Raw genomic sequence first — 20,406 nt, 5'->3', positions numbered from 1 at the left:
ATATCACACTTTTAATTACAAAGGATTTATAGTATGTTTTAGTATTTGATAGGGCTAGATCCTTTCTTTTCAGCTATTCTTGCATGTTTATTTTCCCCTATGAACTTTAGGATTAACTTATCTGCTTCCACAAAAAAGCTCATTAGAGGGGCTGGCCCAGTGGTGTAGCAGTTGAGTTCACATGCTCCGCTTCAATGGCCTGGGGTTCACAAGCCCGGTGCAGACATTTGTCAAGCCATGTTGTGGTGGTGGCCCATATAAAGCAGAGGAAGATGGGCACGGATGTTAGCCCAGGGCCAATCTTCCTCAGCAAAAAGAGGAGGATTGGCAACAGATGTTAGCTCAGGGCTGATCTTCCTCACCAAAAAAATGAAAATAGTGAGATGCTGCCTGCAGGAGAGAAAGAAAAGTATAGCTGTGCCTCTTTGCATACCAATGAGGTGTTTCAGAGAGTGGCAGCCTGCGATGTACGCCGTGTTGATTTATGATAGCAAGTACATGTTTGGCAGGCTGAATCCACATCTGCAATTTAAATGACTAAATAAATAAATCTCATTATTTTTATGAGATTTATTAAACGATTTAGTATAAGGATATAACTAATTAAATGTATCTTCCTTAAGAAAGCTATGCATAGGAAAGTGGACTTCACTGCCAATCCCCGATCATTAAGATGGTTTTGATTGTTTTGTTTGAATTTTTTGGTTTTTGTTTGCTTATTTTTTGCTTGGAGAGTTAGGTTCGTCTTTTGGTCTATTTATTCTATTCTCTTGGTCTTAATTAATTGTTCCCTAATGTCCCTGATAGCATCTTGGACCAGCTTTGTTCATAGTTTTATTTGTGCTACAGAAATGGATGGATATTTTTTCAACATGATGAAGTGTATGAACCTTACTCCTAAAGTCGGCCTCTTAATGAGGAACTCGAGCAGCATGAGCGCTAAAGTCAGGAACAATAAGGATGCCTGCTATCTCACCACTGTTTAACATTGTCTGGAGACATTACCCAATGCAATTAGACTACAGAAAATAATCAGAGGCAGAAGAATTGGAAAATAAAAAGTAAATCTATCTATTTGCAGATGACATGATGGTTTACCTGGAAAACCCTAGAGTAGGGATCCGCAAACTATGACTCACAGGTGAAATTCAGCCCTTCACCTGTTTTTTAAATAAAGTTTTATTGGAACACAACTATGTCTATTCATTTGTGACTTGTCTATGGCTACTTTTGCACTATAACAGCAGAGTTGAGTAGTTGCATTAGTGACCATTAGACTCTCAGCTCTAACATATTTACTCTCTAGTCCTTTACACAAAATGTTTGCCAACCTCTGCCCTAGAGAATCAATGATAAAATTATCTCAAACAATAAAAGAATTATGAAAGGTAGCAAGATATAAAATATACATAAATAACAACCAGTTAGAAGATATAATGGATGAGAGAACCCCATTTACAGTGGCAAGAAAAAAGATAAAGTATTTAAGAACAAACTTAACAAGAAATGTTCAAAACCTATATGAAGAAAATTATAAAACATTCCTGAAAAACACAAAAGTAGATTTGAACAAATAGAAAGACATCCCTGTCTTGGTTAGGATGTTTAAACATCATTGGTATCAGTTCTCTCTAAGTTAATTAATAATCTGAATGCAATTTCAAGAAAAATTCTAATGAGGTTTTTTGTGTGTGTGTGTGAGGAAGACTTGCCCTGAGCTAACATCTGTTGCTAATCCTCCTCTTTTTGCTGAGGAAGATTGGCCCTGGGCTAACATCCGTGCCCATCTTCCTCTGCTTTATATGGGCCACCCCCACAGCATGGCATGACAAATGTCTGTGCCGGGCTTGCGAACCCCAGGCCATTGAAGCGGAGCATGCAAACTTAACTGCTACACCACTGGGCCAGCCCCTCTAATGAGCTTTTTTGTTAATCCTAAAGTTAGTATACCAGGTCAGCCAGATGCTAGGCCAGAAGATCTCAGCCTCATCCAAGATCTCCTGGCATGGAAGGGACTGTGCAGGCTGGGACAATGACACTTCAGTCACAGCTAGTGCAGATGACAAATAAATGGAGGGCCCTCTCAATGCTTTAGTGATGTATTAGACACCAGAACTTTGACACATCCCAAAAGGAGGAAAGCCTGAGAAGACTAGGTTTATTTATTTGCTTTATATTTAAATTTCATCAAGAAAATATAATAGGTTCAAAAATAGTTCTGTGACAACTGGATATCCACATGCAAAAGACTGAAATTAGACAACTACTCCATGCCATGTGCAAAAATTAACTCAAAATGGATCAAAGATCTAAATGTAGGAGCTAAAACTATAAAACAATTAGAAGAAAACATAGGGGGTAAATCTTCATGACCCTGGAGTGGGCAATGTATTCTTAGATATGTCACCAAAAGCATAAGCAACAAAAGAAAAAATAGATAAACTGGACTTAATCAAAATTGAAAACTTTTGTGCATTAAAGGTCATTATCCAGAAAATGAAAAGACAACCTAACGAATGTGAGAATCTACTTGCAAATCATGTATCTGATAAGGATCTAGTATCCAGAACATATAAAGAACTCTTACAACTCAACAACAAAGGGACAAACAATCTAATTTTAAAAAGGCAAACGTTTTGAACACATATTTCTCCAAAGAAGATTCACAAATGGCTAAGAAGCACATGAAAAGATACTCAACATCATGACTTATTAGGAAAATGCAAATCATTACCACAATGAGATACTAATTCACATTCACTAGGATGATTATATTAAAAAAAAATAAGAGATGCTGGTGAGAATGTGGAGAAATTGGAACACTCATTCACTGCTGGTGGGAATATAAAATGGTTCAGCTGCTGTGGAAACCAGTTTTGTGGCTCCTCAAAATTTAAACATAGAATTACCATATGTCCCAGCAATTCTACTCCTAGGTATATACCCCAAAGAATTGAAAACAGACACTCAAGCAAATACTTGTACACACATGTTCATAGCAGCACTATTCACAATAGCCAAAAGGTGAACACAATGAAAACGTCCATTAGCTGATGAAGTGGATAAATAAAATGTGGCCTATCCATAAAAATTATTCAGCCATAAAATATTATTCAGCCATAAAAAGGAATGAAGTACTGATAAATGCTACAATTGGATGAACCTTAAAAACATTATGCTATGTGAAAGAAGCCAGACACAAACGTCACATATTGTATCCATTTATATGAAATATCTGGAATAGATAAATCCATAGAAACAGAAAGCAGATTGGTGGTTGCCAGATGCTGGGGGAAGGGGACAATGGGGAGTAACCACTTAATGATATGGGGTTTTCTTTTGAGTTGATGAAAATGTTTTAGATCTAGGTAGAGGTGATAGTTGCACAACACTGTGAATGTACCAAATGCCCCTGAACTGTTGACTTTAAAATAGGTAATTTTATGTTATGTGAATTTCATCTCATTAAAAAATGTTCTTAAATGTAATAGATGATTTATTCACATGGTTAAAAACTTAAATGGTACACATTTATTCAGTGCAAAGTTTTCTTCCTGCCTCTCACCCCTACTCAGTTACCTTTCCTGAAGTCAGGCAATATTAACAACTTCCTGAGTATCCCTCCAAAGATATTATATTCATCTATAAGCAAATAAGTACACATTACTCCCCCTACCACTCCTTTTATGAATAATAGTACACTCTACATACTATTCTGCTCCTGCCCTTTTTTCTGCTTAACATTATATTTGAAGATCATTTCATATTAGCACATACAGAATTGCTTCATTCTTTTATGGATGTATAATATTCCATTACATTTATTTAATCAGTTCACCACTGATGGGAATTAAAGAACGTTCCCAATTCTTTGCTTTTACAAACAAAGATGCATTATACCTATGACATTTCACTTATGTGAGAGTACATCTACGGAATCAATTCCCTGAAGTAAATTACTGGGTAAGAGAGTATGTGCATTTTTTAACTATTTTTCAGCTATTGACCAATTGTTCTACAGATTGTACTAATTTACCTGCCTCTCAGAAATAGTAATAAAATATTACATAATGTGTTATCAAACTTTGGGATCTTTGCCAATCTGGTAGGTGAAAATTGTATTTTAGTGTAGTTTTATTTTGTATCTCTTATGTGTGATGAAAAGTGTCTTTTCATATGTTTGAGTCATTTAAATTTTTTATTCTATGAACTATATTTCATATGCTTTACTCATTTTTCTATTCAGTTTATGGCCTTTTTCTTACTGATTTGAAGGAAATGTACCACTTGTCTGTGAACCACTTGTCTGTGAAATGAAGTGCAATTTTTTCCTATAGTTTTCATTCTGCTTTGTTTACAGTGGTTTTTTTGGTCATGAAGAAATTATTTTTAAGTAGCCAAACTTATCAAATTTTTCCTTCTATGGCTTCTGGATTTTAATACTTGTAAAAATCTTCTCCCTGCCAAGATTATAAGATAATTATTTCATGAATAATTCTTTCATGTTTTCTTCTAAACAGTTTTATGGTTTCTTTAAATTTCTTTTTTCTTTTTATTCATTCTTTAAGCAATTTGGAAGTCATTCTCTTGATTCTGTTCGGAGTAAGCGATATGGATCCACTTCTTTTTTTTCAGATGATGTGAGATTAAAGAAAAATCAGACTTGGCCCCTTCCCTTGTGATGGTTACTGTCATTTAAATAAATAAGCATTATAGGAGCTGTGACAGACATCTGAACAGGGTACACTGGGGACACTGATGAGAAGAAAGGGGAGTCCAGAAAAGCCTTCACAAAGGAACATATCCCCAATACTTACTGATAATCTGAATTAACATTCTGTACCCTTCTGGAAACTCTCTTCTATCTTGACTTCTGTGATCCTCATGCCTCCAGGTGCCCATATTACCTTTTTAATTATTCTCATTGTCCTGACTCCTTCTCCTTCCTCCACCTCTCAAAGGTAGCTGTTTCATAGGATTATATTCCACTTCTCAACCACACAGTCTTCTTTTTAATTCTTATTCAGTTCCAAGGATTTATCTATTTTGTATATGGAAAACCTCTAAATCCATATATATTTTTTCTAGATGTGTATTTGAAACATTATATTTGGAATTCTATATTTATTTGATTATTTGATTAATATCTGTTCCCCTTCCAGGCTGTTCTGGGTGACTGTTATGTTTTTCTCACCCCTGGCCCTAGCACCTGGTACATACTAAGTCATTAATAAATTTTGTATGAATAAATGTTTAGTATTGATCTTTTTTCCTAAGAACTAGGTCTTAATCTTCTGATTAACTGCTGGGCATTTCCACCAGGCATTCCTCTTAGTACCTCAAAATCAATTTGTTCAGTTTAGGAAACATTTGCTGAGTGCCAGCTATGTTCCAACACTGTACAGGGCCTGAGGATATACCTACTCTAAAGAAAGAAAAGCACAGTTGGGTGTGCATATGTTTGTAATCAGTATGATTTGCTTCATAAAAGTCACATATTTCATGTCAGTTATTTTTCCAATTAATTGCCCAATTTAGGCCCTTATTAGGAAATCCAGTATCTTACTCTTCAGGCTGCCTCTCTCACCTAATTCACCAGAAACCATAGGAGCTAATTCAGCCCAAAAAGGTTAGACTTATTTCCAGATAAGAGAGGGAAAGGGAACTGAAGCTTCCACGTAGTTGTTGACCGGATATTTGGCTATCAAAAATCTTTGGCTGCTAGCTGGTGTTGCCGTTGTAGGTTGGCTCTCCTCAGTCCCAAGTATCCTTGCTCCTCTGCCACGATGTCCTGGATGCACAGGTTGTAAAGTGGCTGAAGCACGGACTCCCAAGCTTTCTCTATGCTAGGGCTTTGTTTTCAAAGAACATAGGTAGTTCCTAGGAAACTGAATTGGGATGGCCTCATGGCTTAGCCATGTACTGTGCTGGAACCAGCTTTCCCTGTGGTCACGAGGCTCTGTTGTTGAACTAGTTCACCAGCCCAGACTTTCTATTTCTCCTACAAGTTTCTTTTTAGGACCCTGAGCCAGTGAGACAGGACTATCTCAGTCTAATAGAAAGGTTCTAATAATGCTGAACCTCAAAAAGAAAGAGGTTAAGATCTCAGTCTCTTTCCTCCCAGGAGGCTCTCCTGGGCAAACTTTCCCAATACTGGTTTGGGCAAACTAGGGCTATTTGGAGGAATGGTCTTGTCAGGATGTCCTGTTACATACTTTCCTTGGTGCAACGGGCACCTAATTCTCCTTCCATTTGTATCAGTAAGAGGGGCTTCTCAAGTGACTCTTTTGTAAGCAAAGAGGATCTGTTCCTGGTAACTTGAGGAGTTTACCTTGTCCGAGAAATGATTGGCAGTTTCTCTTACAGAAAAGTTTTAAGATCTGCCTCCCCAGACACCCTACTATACATTAACAGAATTATATCTGAAACAGAAGTAGTACAAAGGATGGAGTGATTAACTTAGTAAAGGGATAGGGGAAGCGGGCAGAAAAGACAGTTTGGAGTAGAAGACCATCAAAACTTTGTTTTAAAGGATGAACTGAGTTGGAAGTGAGGATGTTAGGGCTGGAAGGGATTGGTATTTCAGGTAGAAGGAACAGCATATTCAAGGCAAGAACACAGAGGCGAATGGGAGTGTGCATTTATCTCCTGGGGCAGAGGTAGAATACCTCTGTTGGAGGGGAAGAGTGCCAAGATAGGAATTCAGAGAAGTAGGCAGAGCTTATGTCATAATGGCCTTTGTGTAAGATGCTAAGGATCTTGGAGTTTATCTTGGTGATGAGGAATTAGTGACAAATTTATTCATTTGCATCTCATTATCTTCCCTGACAAGCATGTGCCACCTCTGTGCCCCTGACCTCTGGCAAATATCATTCTCCTCTCAGAAACTCAACCAGGAAATCTCAGAGTCAATTTAAAATTTTTCTTCCCGTTAAAGAACAATCTCACCCATTTCACCCAATATGAATCCACCAAGTCCTTTCTGTTTGCTCTGTGCTGCCCTGACTCAGATGTTCGTGACCTTTTACCTAGATTATTTCAAGTGTTCAAACTGGTTTCTCTGCTTGATGTTTCCTCCTCAATCCATCCTGCACACTGCTACTAGCGTGATCTTTCTTAGAGAAAAGCTGAGGTCACTATCCTTCCCAAAAACCTGCAATACTCCCTCTTACATGCAGAATAAAATCCCACCTGGTTAACTTGGTGTGTTAGATCTTCCACAAGTTGACCTCCATTAAACATTTCAACCTTTTCTCTCATTTCACACCCCTTCTTGAACCTCCATCCACACCAGACTTAATCATCTTCCTGAATCAACTTTGTACCTTCTTGTCTCGGTATCTTTGTTTCTATTATATCTTCTCTTAAAGTTCCTTTCCTCCATCTATTTTTCAAGGCTTGCTCCAAATCACATCTGCTGCATAACAAATTATCCCAAAATTTAGTGGCTGAAAACAATGGATAAACATTTATTATAGGCCACAGTTTTTGTGAGTCAGGAGTTTAGGAGCATCTTGGCTGAGCGTTCTGGTTCAGGACTGCTCATGTAGGATAGTCATCCGAGTCTTGACTGAGGATGGAAGATCTGTTTCTCTTGGTGGGAGTCTTCAATTCTTCCACAGGGCTGTTCGAGTGTTTTCTGTGGCAGCTGGATTCCCCAAGAGCAAGCAATCCAAGAGACCAAGGCAGAAGCCACAATGCCTTTTATGATCTGGTCTCAGAAGTCACTTACCATCACCTTTGTGAAAAGTAATAAACAGAAACCTCATTTAAAATGGAGTTGGGAAGCCAGAAGTGGGAGCTCTCATGTCCTACCATGATGGCAGAGCCCAACAGGAGGAAGAAAGACTTCCTCTTCTTGCTGGCAAGAGCTCAGCCAATGATATGCTGTCACAATTTAGCCAATGAAAAGTCACTACACTTGGAACTCTCAATTCCTCCAATGGACTCTTTGTTTACAATAGCCTACGACTTCCTCTTCCCCTCTGTAAAAGAATTTCTCCTCCCCTTTTTGCTGGGAACTTGCACATGACTTGCCATGGTTGCAAATCCCAAGTTGCAATTCTTTATTGATCCTGAATAAACCTATTTTTGCTGAAGAAATAACTGGCTGTCTATTTGTTTAAGGTCAACACCTTCACCATACTCTTGGTCACACAGACCAGCTCTGATGTGAGGGAAATTACACAAGGGCATGAATACCAGGAAGCAAGGATCATCAGGGACAATGTCGCAAGCTGGCTAACACAACAGCTCTTCAAGAGGCCTTCTAGATTCCCTGTCTCCTTATGCCCCTCTCCTCCCTGTTCTCAATAGCTCAAATTCTTTGAAAAGCAGAGCTCCTTGAGCTCTCTCAATACAATCACATTTCCTTAATTATTTAGTATTATAAAGTGTGCACCTGAAAAATCTCTTTGGTTAATTATCAAAAGACATAGTTTTGAGGAACCTTATTCTCTAAAATTCTAGACTCTCAGGAACTTCGTTGTTTGGAACTCACATTACTGAGAACAGAACACCCCTTTCTTGTCTGGTGGATGTATACCATCCAAGTCACTTTCACTTAGAGAAGCAGCCTCAATTTATAACGCAGAGGTTCAGATAAGGAGTTTTTGGACACAATATTCTACATTAATCTTAAATTTATGTTTCTAAGGAAACAGAACCTCGAGTTGGCTTCTCAACCCAGGTCTGATATTAACCCCTTTACAAACCCCTTTACATACAGATCTGATTTGCTCTGAGCCTATTAACTACTATTTCATTTAGATTCTACCTAAACTCCTCCCTTCCCCTAATATTATAATGACCCCCTTTTCTTCCCCTTTTTGGAGACATGCCCACAATTCCTCTGCTGTGTGACATCCTTTGCTGCAGCAAGTTAATAAACCATTTTGTTGAGTTACAAGTTTGTCCCTGGTGGTTTTTATCTGATCAGCTTTACGAACAGCTAAACATATTTGAGCTCATATTAACTAATTTCATTTTTTTAGACTCACCCATGCTTCTTGAACAAGGGTACCTTTTAGAATATCTTGCCTAATGAGTCTTTCTTATCTTTCCTCTGAACTATAGTCTACTTCCTAAATATACCTTTCCTCTGAAATATAATCTATTTCCTAAATAGACTATTTTGGACTAACCTTGAATGCCCTTCCTTCACTGCTACAAACTCCAAGATGATACAGTCACTTTCTCCCAAGATTCTTAACACTTTTGCATTGCTCTGCAATTTATTAGTGAATTAGTAATTTTTCCTCTTGTTCCCCTAAGTGACTCCTTCTCTGGTCCTTTAGAATTCAGCTACAAAATCACCTTCTGTGTAAAGCCTTAACTGGAAGCTCTAGACAAAACTAAGCATTTTCTCTTTTGTGCTATTTGGCACTTACCACATTTATAATTTTTTTTTCATGTTTTTCTTCTCTACTAGCCTTGGGAAAATAGAGATTATGATCTGTTCATCCTTGTATCCTTGGTGCCATGCATACCTATTTACCTAAATGTTAAGTAAGGTAATGAAAATGTCCACATGGCAAATGGAGAATCCTGTAGAAGCTCCACTTTAGCAAAATTTAGACAGTTGAACATCCCTAAACACACACACACACACACACACCCCCCATCACTATATCCGGTCCTAGTGATTCTTGTAGTCTGTAGGAAATTACCAGTTTAGATTGACAATACACCTAGGAAACCACTATTTTGTGGGCTATGTTAACACATGGGCTACTTTTTACGTGTGTTTATTATGCAAGGTTTTATGTACTTATTTTCTGACTGATACACTTGCTTTTCTCCAGTTTCCTCAGCTGAAGACAGGCACTAAGTTACTGTACATACGCCAGCCTAAATGCTAGGAATAACTATTTCTGCATCATAGGGCCAGACAGGAGAAGAATGCTATAATCCGTAAAGCCCTTCCGATTCTGGGAGTAAGGCCAGGATGAACACAACGCACGATTGTTATTTCTGAATGTCCCTTTGCAAAGAACAGTGTTTCTAAAACTTTTTGTTTGATCAAACCCACATGAAGAAATACATTTTATATCACTACCCGGGACACATAGATACAAAAGACTGGAATAAAAATTTCTCAAAACAACTCCTTTACACGTGATGTGCTCAGATATTTTCCTATTGTGTTCTTTTTTCCCCTGGATTTCAATGAAAAAAAAAGTAATGGTTTCCATCTACCAAACTGATTTCACAACCCCCATGGTTTGTGACAAGAGATTCTCACATATCAAGGTATGTGGGGTAACTATTTGGGTTCAAAACTGATTCAGCTTGAACTAAAAAGCCTGACTTGGCCTATCAAACATACAATGTACATCTGCTTAACCACTAAAGTAAAGAATGCACTCTCTTAAGAATGCATACTTCCCCTCCGACACCCTATTGGTAACACCCTGTTGGTCACGTCCAGATTAGTCCCTTTCCTAACATCATGGTCATGTTGATCTGCTAATTTGCAACTGAATACCCCTTTGAAATCTTCATGAAAACATATCCTGGGTGTGTTTAACATATCTTCTTTATTCTAAAAAGATATAAGATTGCACTGAAAACCATGCTTCTAGGGAACGCTTTCTGTGGCCTTCCCGTGTTACAATCCCCACTCTGGCTCAAGTAAACTCACCTTCTCTTAGCTATCCAACGGTTATTGGTTATTTTACATAGAAATTTGGAAAACGCTGGCTTGGAACAAGGTTTTCTTTTTTTTGAGGAAGATGGGCCTTGAGCTAACAGCTGTTGCCACTCTTCCTCTTTTTTCTCCCCAGAGCCCCCGGTTCATAGTAGTATATCCTAGTCATAGGTCCCTCCAGCTCTTCTCCGTGGGACGCTGCCTCAGCATAGCTTGATAAGCGGTGAGTAGGACCCCGCCCAGGATCCGAACCAGCGAAGCAGAGGCCGCGAGGCATAATGCGCGAACTTAACCCTGCTGCGCCACCCGCCCACCCCTGGAAAAAGGTTTTCGATTTGTAGTCATTCTTCCCACATTTCCCGACACCTCTTAGGAGTTCCGGTCTGTTGTTTTCGTCTACTTGATTACTGCGCCCTCGGTTTTGTGTAAATGCTCTGTGATGGGGCCGTTCCCCTTCTTCCTGGGCTCCTTTAAGAGGGTGGTAACGGCCCATCACCGGGGGTGGGGGGGGCGGGGTTGGAGTGGCAGGTCCCACTAAATTCCTGGGGTAGGCCAGGCCCGCTTTCCCAGTTCCCGTGAAAGCCTGGGCGTGTGTGCACGAAGGCGGGGTACAGAGGCAGCAACCACACCCCGGAGGAGTGACGAGCGACGGACCTCTGCTCGCGCCTTCGCGGCGCCCCGGGCCCGGCGACCCCAAGAGAGTCCGCGCGTGCGCAGAGCGCGTCCCAGGACTGTTCCGGCCTCCGTGACGCCCGCGCGCGCTCCCGCCGAGCCAAAGTCCGAGGTGGTCTCCGGCGCGCGCACGGCGCGGCGGCGCGCTCCAGGGGGCGGTCCTGCGCGGCCGGCACCGCCCTCGCTCCGCGCGCTCTTCTCCTCCCAGTCTACCCCGCGCTTCCTGCACTAAAGCGGTCTCCACCGCGTCCCGTTCCCCGGCTCGCTCGTGCAGGCGGTGCCATGGCGGCCTTCAGCAAGTACCTCACGGTGCGAAACTCCTCGCTGGCGGGGGCCGCGCTCCTGCTGCTCTGCCTGCTCCACAAGCGGCGCCGCGCCCTCGGCCTGCACGGGTAAGAAGGCCCACGGCCGCGCCGCTCTCCCGGGCCCGCGCGGGCGCTCGCTGCTCGCTCTCTCTTTCCCCCCGCCCGGCGCCCGGCACCCGGCGGACGAGTTCCTTTCCCCCGCGGGGTCAAGCGGGGCGAGAGCCGGCTGGCCTGCTGCCAGGCTCCAATGTCAGGGTGTCCCCGCGGGCCTATCCGGCCCCTCACTCTGCCCAGGGAGTGCGATGTTTCTCCTGCGCCCGCTGGCAAATCTCTGCCTCTGCCCGGAGGCTGTCGCCCGCCCACCGCTTCCCCAAACCACCTCCTTTCTGTATCAGCTTTCTGAGTATGTTCTAGTTGTGCTATCTCATCTGCTGACAGACTGTGAAGGATTTGCGTTGTGGTCGTGTATGTGTGATATGGGGATGGAGATTGGACTTGCCAGGCGAGAGGCTGTTGGCTAAGGCACTTGGATGAAGGTTTGCACGATTCCCTAGTGGTTGCTGTTGAAAGACTCCAGGATGGTTCATGTGAACTATCCTGGGTCCACTTGGCAAAATTGCCTTCTAAAGTGGTGTCCCCGTGGAGTTGGTCAGTGAACGCCCTGGCATTTCATCCGGAAAGGCTGAAGGGGTTTTCCTGGTATTTGGAGAGCAAGGTTCTCTTCCCAGGGTCTGCAGGGGGGGAAGGTGAAAGTGTGCTTTAGGTGAGGATCAAGATCCTTTTTGATTATGTTCCACTACTTCCCCTGGAGAGAATTTTGATGTTTAGGTTTAACTTTGGGAGATTATAAGATTAGAGGAAGGGAGAGAATTGAGTTACTGTTGTGGGATTACAGACGTAATTTTTTATTTGCCCGGAGACACTTGCCTTCAGCAAATAAATGAGGAAAGGTTACTTTCCAAGCCTTCTTGCCAGTCACTGGAAATTTCATATTGCATCTTGGCATACTGCTCTCATGCATTTTACTTCATCTCTCTGGGCAGATACTGTTGCCTCCTGTTTTTGATTTGCCTAAAATATCTGGTTAGTAGTAGACTTTGGACTAAAACACTGACAAGTGGCCTTTCCATCAGGTTTTCACTAACCTTCTCCTACCTTCCTTATCTTACTGAATTCTAGAGTCGTTTCATTTCCAAATCCGCTTAACAGAGTTAAAAATGATTTACATCTTTGTCTGGACAATACAGCACCTATTCACTTTGCTTTAAAAATGATTTATTCTGGAAAATATGAACAAATTTTTCTATTGGATTGTGTGCTTTCTGAGCTCCCAGTTACAAATAGAAGTTATTTGTTATCTGGGAATATGCCAGTAGAAAATGTTGAATGCTGTAAGATATCTTTGAATTACATTTGCAGAGAAGTGTTTCAGTGCATAGAACAGGTGTTTTATTATGGGAGAGGACAGTCCTAACAGCTCTGGCTTACTTTTATGATTTAAAAAAAAAAATTGCTTTATTGGAGTATTACATATAGAAAAGTACACATATAAGTGTGGAGCTTGAAGAATTTTCAGAAAGAGAACTCACCCGTGTAATCAGCACTCAGATCTGCACCCAGATAAGAACATTATCATCATCCCAGAAACTCTCTTCATGTCCCTTTCAGTCACAGCTAAGGTAGCTACTGATGTATAAAACCAGAGATTATTGAGTAAGGAAAGTTTTAAACATAATCTAATGGGAAATAGTAACGAAACGGTATAATAGAGTCTGTCTTATTAAATAATTTTAGGTGTTTATTCACTGTAAAATGCTTTAAAAATCTCTTTTTGAGAAACTTTGTAAACTTTTTGGGGGAGTTAAATTATGCAACAGTTAATTTACTGAGCAAAAGATCGTTGTTAATCTTTTGCATTGGCGTGAGTAAGGAAAATCTTTATTTTACACATTAAATATTTTGTGGGAGGAGAATACAAATTATGAACAATTAAGCATGAAGTTTAAATTACTGAGATAAAATGAGTGAATTATTTTAAAACCATTAAAAATGGTGTTGAGTCTATCTTTGTAGATGTGATACTTCCGGAATCTTTTGGATATCTTTCAGTAGATATCTTTGGCATCACAGTTTGAAGATTAGAAAATTCTAACTTTATATTTTACTGGCTTTTTGGGTATCTTTGGTAACAGGCTAATTAACTTTACAGTCTGGTGCTTAATTCAGGAACCTGTGGCTGCTCACCCTTTTTTCGTCTATGCTATTAACCGTAGATTTTCTTAGAATACATTCCTTAGAATTGGATAGGTAATAGAGCTGGTAAAACCATGTTAAAAGTTACAGTGTCACATTATTCCAAACATTAGAAGAATGTGTAGTGTTCTGAGTTATGTTTTAGTTTTGTTAATGCAATTTTTTCACCCAGTGAAGTCATATATTTGCATACACGACCCCCCATCTATCTCTATTTTATGTAGATATATATGGTTTTATATATGTATTACTTTTTATTATGGAAAATTTCACATATATTCAAAGTAAGCAGAATAATATAATGAACCCCCTGTACACTTTGTCCAAGAAGTACCATGAACATTCTGCTATTCTCATTTCATCTAAAGCTCTTTGCTCCCCACCCCTTAATTTTGCAGATTTTAGGTAAAATCTATATATAAATAGTTATACATTTTTAAATAAATGGATACAACAGTGTAACACATCTCTATCATAAATTAGAACATTTTCATCTCCCCAGAAAGTTCCCTTGTATTCATTTCCCACCACCAGTGTACTAACTTTTTTCACATTAGTTTTGCCTAATCACACATCTTAGTTTGTTTATTATTTATGGGTAATAGTTTGTTTATTATTTATGGGTAATAGTTTGTTTATTATTTATGGGTAATAGTGGAATCTTTTTACTCATGGATAAAGAAGACCATGTATTCAGTTCAAAGGAAGTATTCAGAATGTTGTATTACTGTGCTGGGTGCTATGGGATGGGGAAGGGGTGGGTGTGTGTGTGAGTGTGTGTGTGTGTGTGTGTTACACATACATTAAAAAAATGTATAACATCTTTTCTCAGAGTTTACGTTCTTGTTAGGGAGAAGAAATTTAAACGCAAATTAGTTAAAAATGTAATGTGATGACAAATGCAATGTATAGACAGACATGCCTTAGAAGTTCTGAGAAAGGAGAGATTAATGTGTTTGGGAAGTGTTGGGGAAGGCTTTATGAAGGATGTGAACTAAGCCTAGAAGGGGGGTAGGAATGGGTAACTGGAGAGAAATTGAATGTTAATAGCAGACTTTATCAGATTTTTGTTACATTTTATGATAGGAAGAAGCTTTGTGATGCTCTTTCAGTCCATCTTCCACTGCCACCAGAGCTTTTTTTAAGAAACGCAAATATGATCATGTTATTCCTTCATTAAAATCTTTCAGCTATTCTAAAATACAAAATTTCTTAGCATGAGAGAATGGTGTTCATGAGCTGGTCCTTTACTACTTCTACTCATCCAGCAGTGTGGAATTCGCAGTGTCTGAGGGGAACAGGCTCTGCCCAGCCTTGGCAGTCTGGTTGTAATCACTGTCATCCCCACCACTTCTCCCACCCTTGATGGTTATTTTCCTTCAAGACTCACTTCCATCAGCACTTTCTCTTAGGTGTTTTCTGTCTTTTCCTGATTGCCAAACTGAGGTTGTTGTTCTCTGCCCTCATGATACTCTAAGCATTCCTTTGCTCCAGTAGTTCCTGCTCTGTACTGTGCTAGTTTGTTGTCTGGGCTCCTGCCCACATCAGACTCCCTGAGTTTCTTGAGGGCGTGGACTGAGTCATCCTTAAATTCCTAGTTTGCACATGTCCCAGGATAGACACTCAGTAAGTGGGTGAACAGATGGTATAGGATAGTCAGAGAACTTTTAAGGGCAGTTGTCTTACAGGCACTTGGAGATGTGGGACCAGTACAAGCATGAGTAGAGGGTTTATCTTCATAGAAGTAATAGTTGTGTACCTAGGGATGTATATCATGAGCTAGGTGGTAAGAAATCAGTGGGCCAATTTTAGAAGGCAGGGAAGGGATCAGTCTACATTGCCAGAGTATTTATGATCTTAAAAATAAACAAAGAACAAAGCAGTTTCTTACCCTTCCGGTGAATGCTTGTCAGAGTTCAGATTTCTCATCCTGAATTTCAGAGCCTTCCTCCATCTCGTCTCACCTTACCTGGCTAATCTTATATGCCGTTGCCTGCCAGTGAGTACTCTCTGTTCCAAATAGGCCAGTTTCTGCACTGATCTCTGAACAGGCCACACTCATTCCTGGCTTTGGAGGTTTTTTCATGGTATTAGCCATATCTGTAATATTTCTTTCTGTAGCCTCTGTTCTTCAACTCTTTAAGGGTTTTTTTCTTTAAGTGTTAGGTCAGGGTTACCCCTTCTATGAAGTATTATTTAACAGCTCTCAATCTGAATGATGATCACCACTTTTTTAACCTTCTGAAGCATGAATTTAGGTACCTTTCTTATTTCATCTGTTAGTTGCTTGACTGGGTGTGATCTAGCTGTCAGCCGTCAGGGTGTAGCCAAATCCATCAGCCTATGGGGTGATTCTTCATCCTTTTCTAAGCCCCAATCTATAGATGGTGGGAACACAGTTTCCTCTCCCAAATATTTCTGAGCAGTTTCAGGGAGTTTGTGTTTCTCTTAGTCATGCCTTATTACTTCACTTCTTTGCTTCTGCTCTATTTTAGATCCCTCTTACATCTTGTTTCTTGAGCCTGTCTTTTTGGTATCTGCCTTGATTCCTCTAAAGCATCAGTCACAAAGTAGGTTTTTGTAGTACAGTTTTAGGAGTAGTGGCAGGAATTATATCTCAGCGTAGTGAACAGCTTAAAATGGAGACATTCTTTTATTTACAAGTTCCTTGGACATTCCCACTGTTGGGAATTTGTTGACTGTTTTTCCCTGAGCCTCAGTTCTGTGGCCTGTTTGCTGGATCTTTTCTGTACCCCTTGGATGTTCTCACATCTACTCCCTGCACTCTCTCCCCACTGTACTTTCCTGTACACTTCAAATTCAGCTTTCCTTCCTGAGATCTGCTCCTTTCAAATCAAGCTCTAGAAGGGGCTGGCTTCACTTTTCTGTTTCACAGGCCCGCCGAATGTTTAGCAAAGTACAAGCATGATTCCGGTGAGGGGCTGGAGCTGCAGAGACCCTTAGGATGAACCATGAGTGGATGTTTTAGAGGCTGGCCTCATTTGAATTCTCAGAATAAAAAGGAGCAACCATAGGTGAAGAAGGCCTTAAAGGATTTGCCAGGGAAAGCAGCTGTGTACTGAAACCAACTGATGCAGGTCGGGTCTGGGAGCAGAGTTCTGAGAACTGTGGCTGTCTGTGGTCTGCTAGGGGAACAGGTACAGACTGTTTTGTTAATTACAATTCTCAGTTTTTGGCACGTTAGCATGGTGGGCCAGGCATTGTGTTTCAGGGCTTTTGCACTTGCTGTCCGCCTGCCTGGAATGCTCTCTCCCCAGATAGCCATGATGCTTACTCCCTCCCCTTTTCGGTCTTTTTTCAGATGTCTTCTCAGTGAGACCTTCCATTGCCACTCAGTTTAAAATCGCATCCTCTGCACACACACTCTCCCCACTTTCCTGGCTTTACTTTTCTCCTTAGCACTTAACCACTATCAAATGTGCTATTTATTTTACGTATTTATCTTGTTTATTGTATGTCTCTGCTGCGAGGATGTAAGCTCCATGAGGGCAGGAATTTTTGTCTATTTTGTTCATTGTTATAGCCCCAGTGGCTAGAACTGTGGCTGGCATGTAGTAGGCACTCAGAAAATGTTTGTTGAATGACTAATTATGAGATGCTCATTTCTTAGGGCTGTGGTTACTGTTGTTTTAAATAACAAATCTTTCTTGCTACAAATGTAAATGTTGTCTCCTTAAGTATATTATGAGCTGCGTAGGAGCTAGGCCTCTTTTATATGCATGGGTAAAGCAAGTCTTAGGAATTTATAAAAATTGTTTTATTAGTATTTTATAATATGCTTTTGGCAGTTAATAGAGTGGAAACATTAAAGACAATGTAAAAAAATAAAAAATCATCCATGTCATCACCATAACACACGTATTGTTTTATTTTTGCTTATTACCTTTTATTCCTTGTATGCATTTTTACATAGTTATGATGTACATGTTTTGCTATTTTCATTTAAAGCACGGACATCTTTCATATGTTTTGTACATGAACTTCATAACTGCTTTTAAAGAAACACATACATAGTCCTTTGTGAGACTATATCATAATTGATTTTACCCTTAAATGTTGGGTGTCTAGATTGCTTCTCTAATTTTTATAGGTGGTGCTATAGATTTTGGCTTGTGAACATTTCCATATCTGTTGAATTATTTCCTTGGAATAAAGTGCCACAAGGATTAATGAATGGAAGGTTATGAACTTTCCTTAGCGTTTGTGGAAAGGATGTGAACATTCTTGAGCTATGCAAATTACACATATTACTTTTCAAGAGTTGTGCTGTAGAATACTGTGAATGAGTGCTAATTTAATTCTCTCATCATCATTAAGGGGTGTTCACATTTTTTTTTGACTACTTCAGAGGTGTAAATTAATGGTGCAAGATTATTTTAGTTTGCAAGAAGGTACGTTTTTATACACAGCAACTTGATCTTTATTATGGAGGCAGCTTGGCATAGTATAACACCTGGTCTTTGACTTAGATACAGGTTCAAGTTTTTATTCAGCTATTTGCTACCTCTGTGACCTTGGTCAGTTTACTCAACCTCTTTGAGCCTCAGTTTTCTCATCTGTAGAACAGGGATAATAGTATTTACTTAACTCAGTAGTTGTGAGGATTAAACTAGAAAATTTTTTAACTCAGTAGCTGGAACAAAGCTCAATAAATAAAAGCTTTTATTCCTTATGCTTGCTAATGGAAAACTAAAAGGACAGCAAAAACATCCCATTGTTAGGTTCTCAAAAACTGTTGAGCCCTCCTAAAAATTTCCTCAACTGTGCCCATGAAAATTTCCCTAAAGAAGCCTTTTGAAGGGCCGGCCCTGTGGCTTAGTGGTTAAGTACGCGCACTCCGCTGCTCGCGTCCTGGGTTGGGATCCCGGCGCGCACTGATGCACCGCTTCTCCGGCCATGCTGAGGCCGCGTCCCACATACAGCAGCTAGAAGGATGTGCAACTGTGACATGCAACTATCTACTGGGGCTTTGGGGGAAAAAAAAAACGAGGAGGAGGATTGGCAGTAGATGTTAGCTCAGATCCGGTCTTCCTCAGCAAAAAGAGGAGGATTAGCATGGATGTTAGCTCAGGGCTGATCTTCCTCACACACACACAAAAAAGAAGCCTTTTGAATTGATAGAATCATTTACTTTCAGAGTTGGAAAGTATTTAAGTTACTTTTATGTGACATGGTTTCAGGCCTCAGTGTTTTTTGGTTGCTGCTTCCTGAATATGATACTCTATTTCTCCGCTCCTTAAAGAGGAGGTCTGAAACTGAATTAATCCATCATTCCAGGTGAGGTCTGACTGACGCGGACTGTTACTTGCTTTGTAGATCCTAAGCTTTTATTAAAATAGGTGAGATTATGTTCATTTTTATGACAATCAATATTCTTCACTCATATTTAGCTTACATGGTTGTTTTCCTTTCCTTGTTCCTCCTCAACTTGTGTGTTTGATTTTTAAAACTGAGTGCAGGTATCGGCGCTGGCCCGGTGGCGTAGTGCTCTGCTTCAGCGGCCCGAGGTTTGCAGGTTAAGATCCCGGCTGCGGACCGATGCACCACTTGTCAAGCCATGCTGTGGTGGAGTCCCATATAAAGTGGAGGAAGATGGGCACGGATGTTAGCCCAGGGCCAAGCTTCCTCAGCAAAAAGAAGAGGACTGGCAATGGATGTTAGCTCAGAGCTAATTTTCCTCACACACCACACACACGAAAAACCCGAAAAGTGGGTGCAGGTATTTATGCTTATCTTTGGGTACATCACTTCCTCCTTCTAAATATTTTTTGATCCTGCACATTTAATTAGGATTCCTTCTGTATATTTTCCCAATAAATTAAGTTATTGGACAGGACTAAGAATAGAACAGTGTGTTTACACCACTATAACCTTTCTTTTCATTGATACTCCTTGGGTGTCGTACTGGTTCTCATCTTTAACTTACCTAGCACCTTTTCATACCTTTCCTTCTGGTAGTCACCTGGCACTTTGGCAGTAGGGCTAGGCATCTGACCCTTGCTGGGCTGGAGTCCTTCTTTGGGATGTTTCTGCTGGAGCCAGTGGGGAAGGATCTTTCTTTTCTGGTCATGGAGCTATGAAGATGAGACCCTAGAGCTGTATGTGGCATTGGTCTCTTTTACGTGGAAAAGGTGGAGAACCCCTGATTTGGTCCATCATCAAATGTTTTGTAGCCTTCAGAGAAGAGAATGAGTTTGGTCTGACATGACTGTTTGGTGAACTCGTGCTTGCTCCTAGAATTTACCACTTTCTTCTAAGTCCCTCTGCCATAGTATCCATTTAGATAAATAAATTGTAATTTTTTCCCGGGATCAACATCAAACTCATTCTTGACTTGATGAATATCATCACCTTCTAATCTGTTGCAGTAAAATATAAGCTGGAATTATGAAGAAGAAAGACTCTTTATAATTTTCTTTAGAATTATATATTTCAAATTATATTTTATGCAAAATGGATACTGTATTTCTCTATTGTTTTTTCTTTTGGAATGATTTTTATGGAATT

General features: G+C 40.2%; 1 protein-coding gene across 3 annotated transcripts in view; it reads left to right on the top strand.

The window, feature by feature from the left end:
• Positions 1-10,748: 10,748 nt before the first annotated feature.
• Positions 10,749-20,406, top strand: part of ABCD3 (ATP binding cassette subfamily D member 3) — a 75,013-nt gene continuing 65,355 nt past the window's right edge. The window contains exon 1 of one of the 3 annotated variants that reach the window (XM_087447089.1): positions 10,749-10,871. Coding sequence is in view for 2 of the 3 variants with exons in the window: in XM_087447099.1 (XP_087303225.1) it covers positions 11,603-11,712 (110 nt within the window). In the remaining variant the exon portion in view is untranslated. Of the gene's footprint in view, positions 10,872-11,470; positions 11,713-20,406 lie in introns of those variants that run through there. The other 2 variants (XM_087447099.1, XM_004420815.3) reach the window with 2 other exon arrangements.

The sequence above is a fragment of the Ceratotherium simum genome, chromosome 2 (genome assembly GCF_057802395.1).
Source record: "Ceratotherium simum simum isolate JZ-2026a chromosome 2, ASM5780239v1, whole genome shotgun sequence".
Lineage (NCBI taxonomy): Eukaryota > Metazoa > Chordata > Mammalia > Perissodactyla > Rhinocerotidae > Ceratotherium > Ceratotherium simum.
The sequence above is the reverse complement of the archived record's forward strand: the minus strand, read 5'-3'. Positions and strand labels throughout refer to the sequence as shown.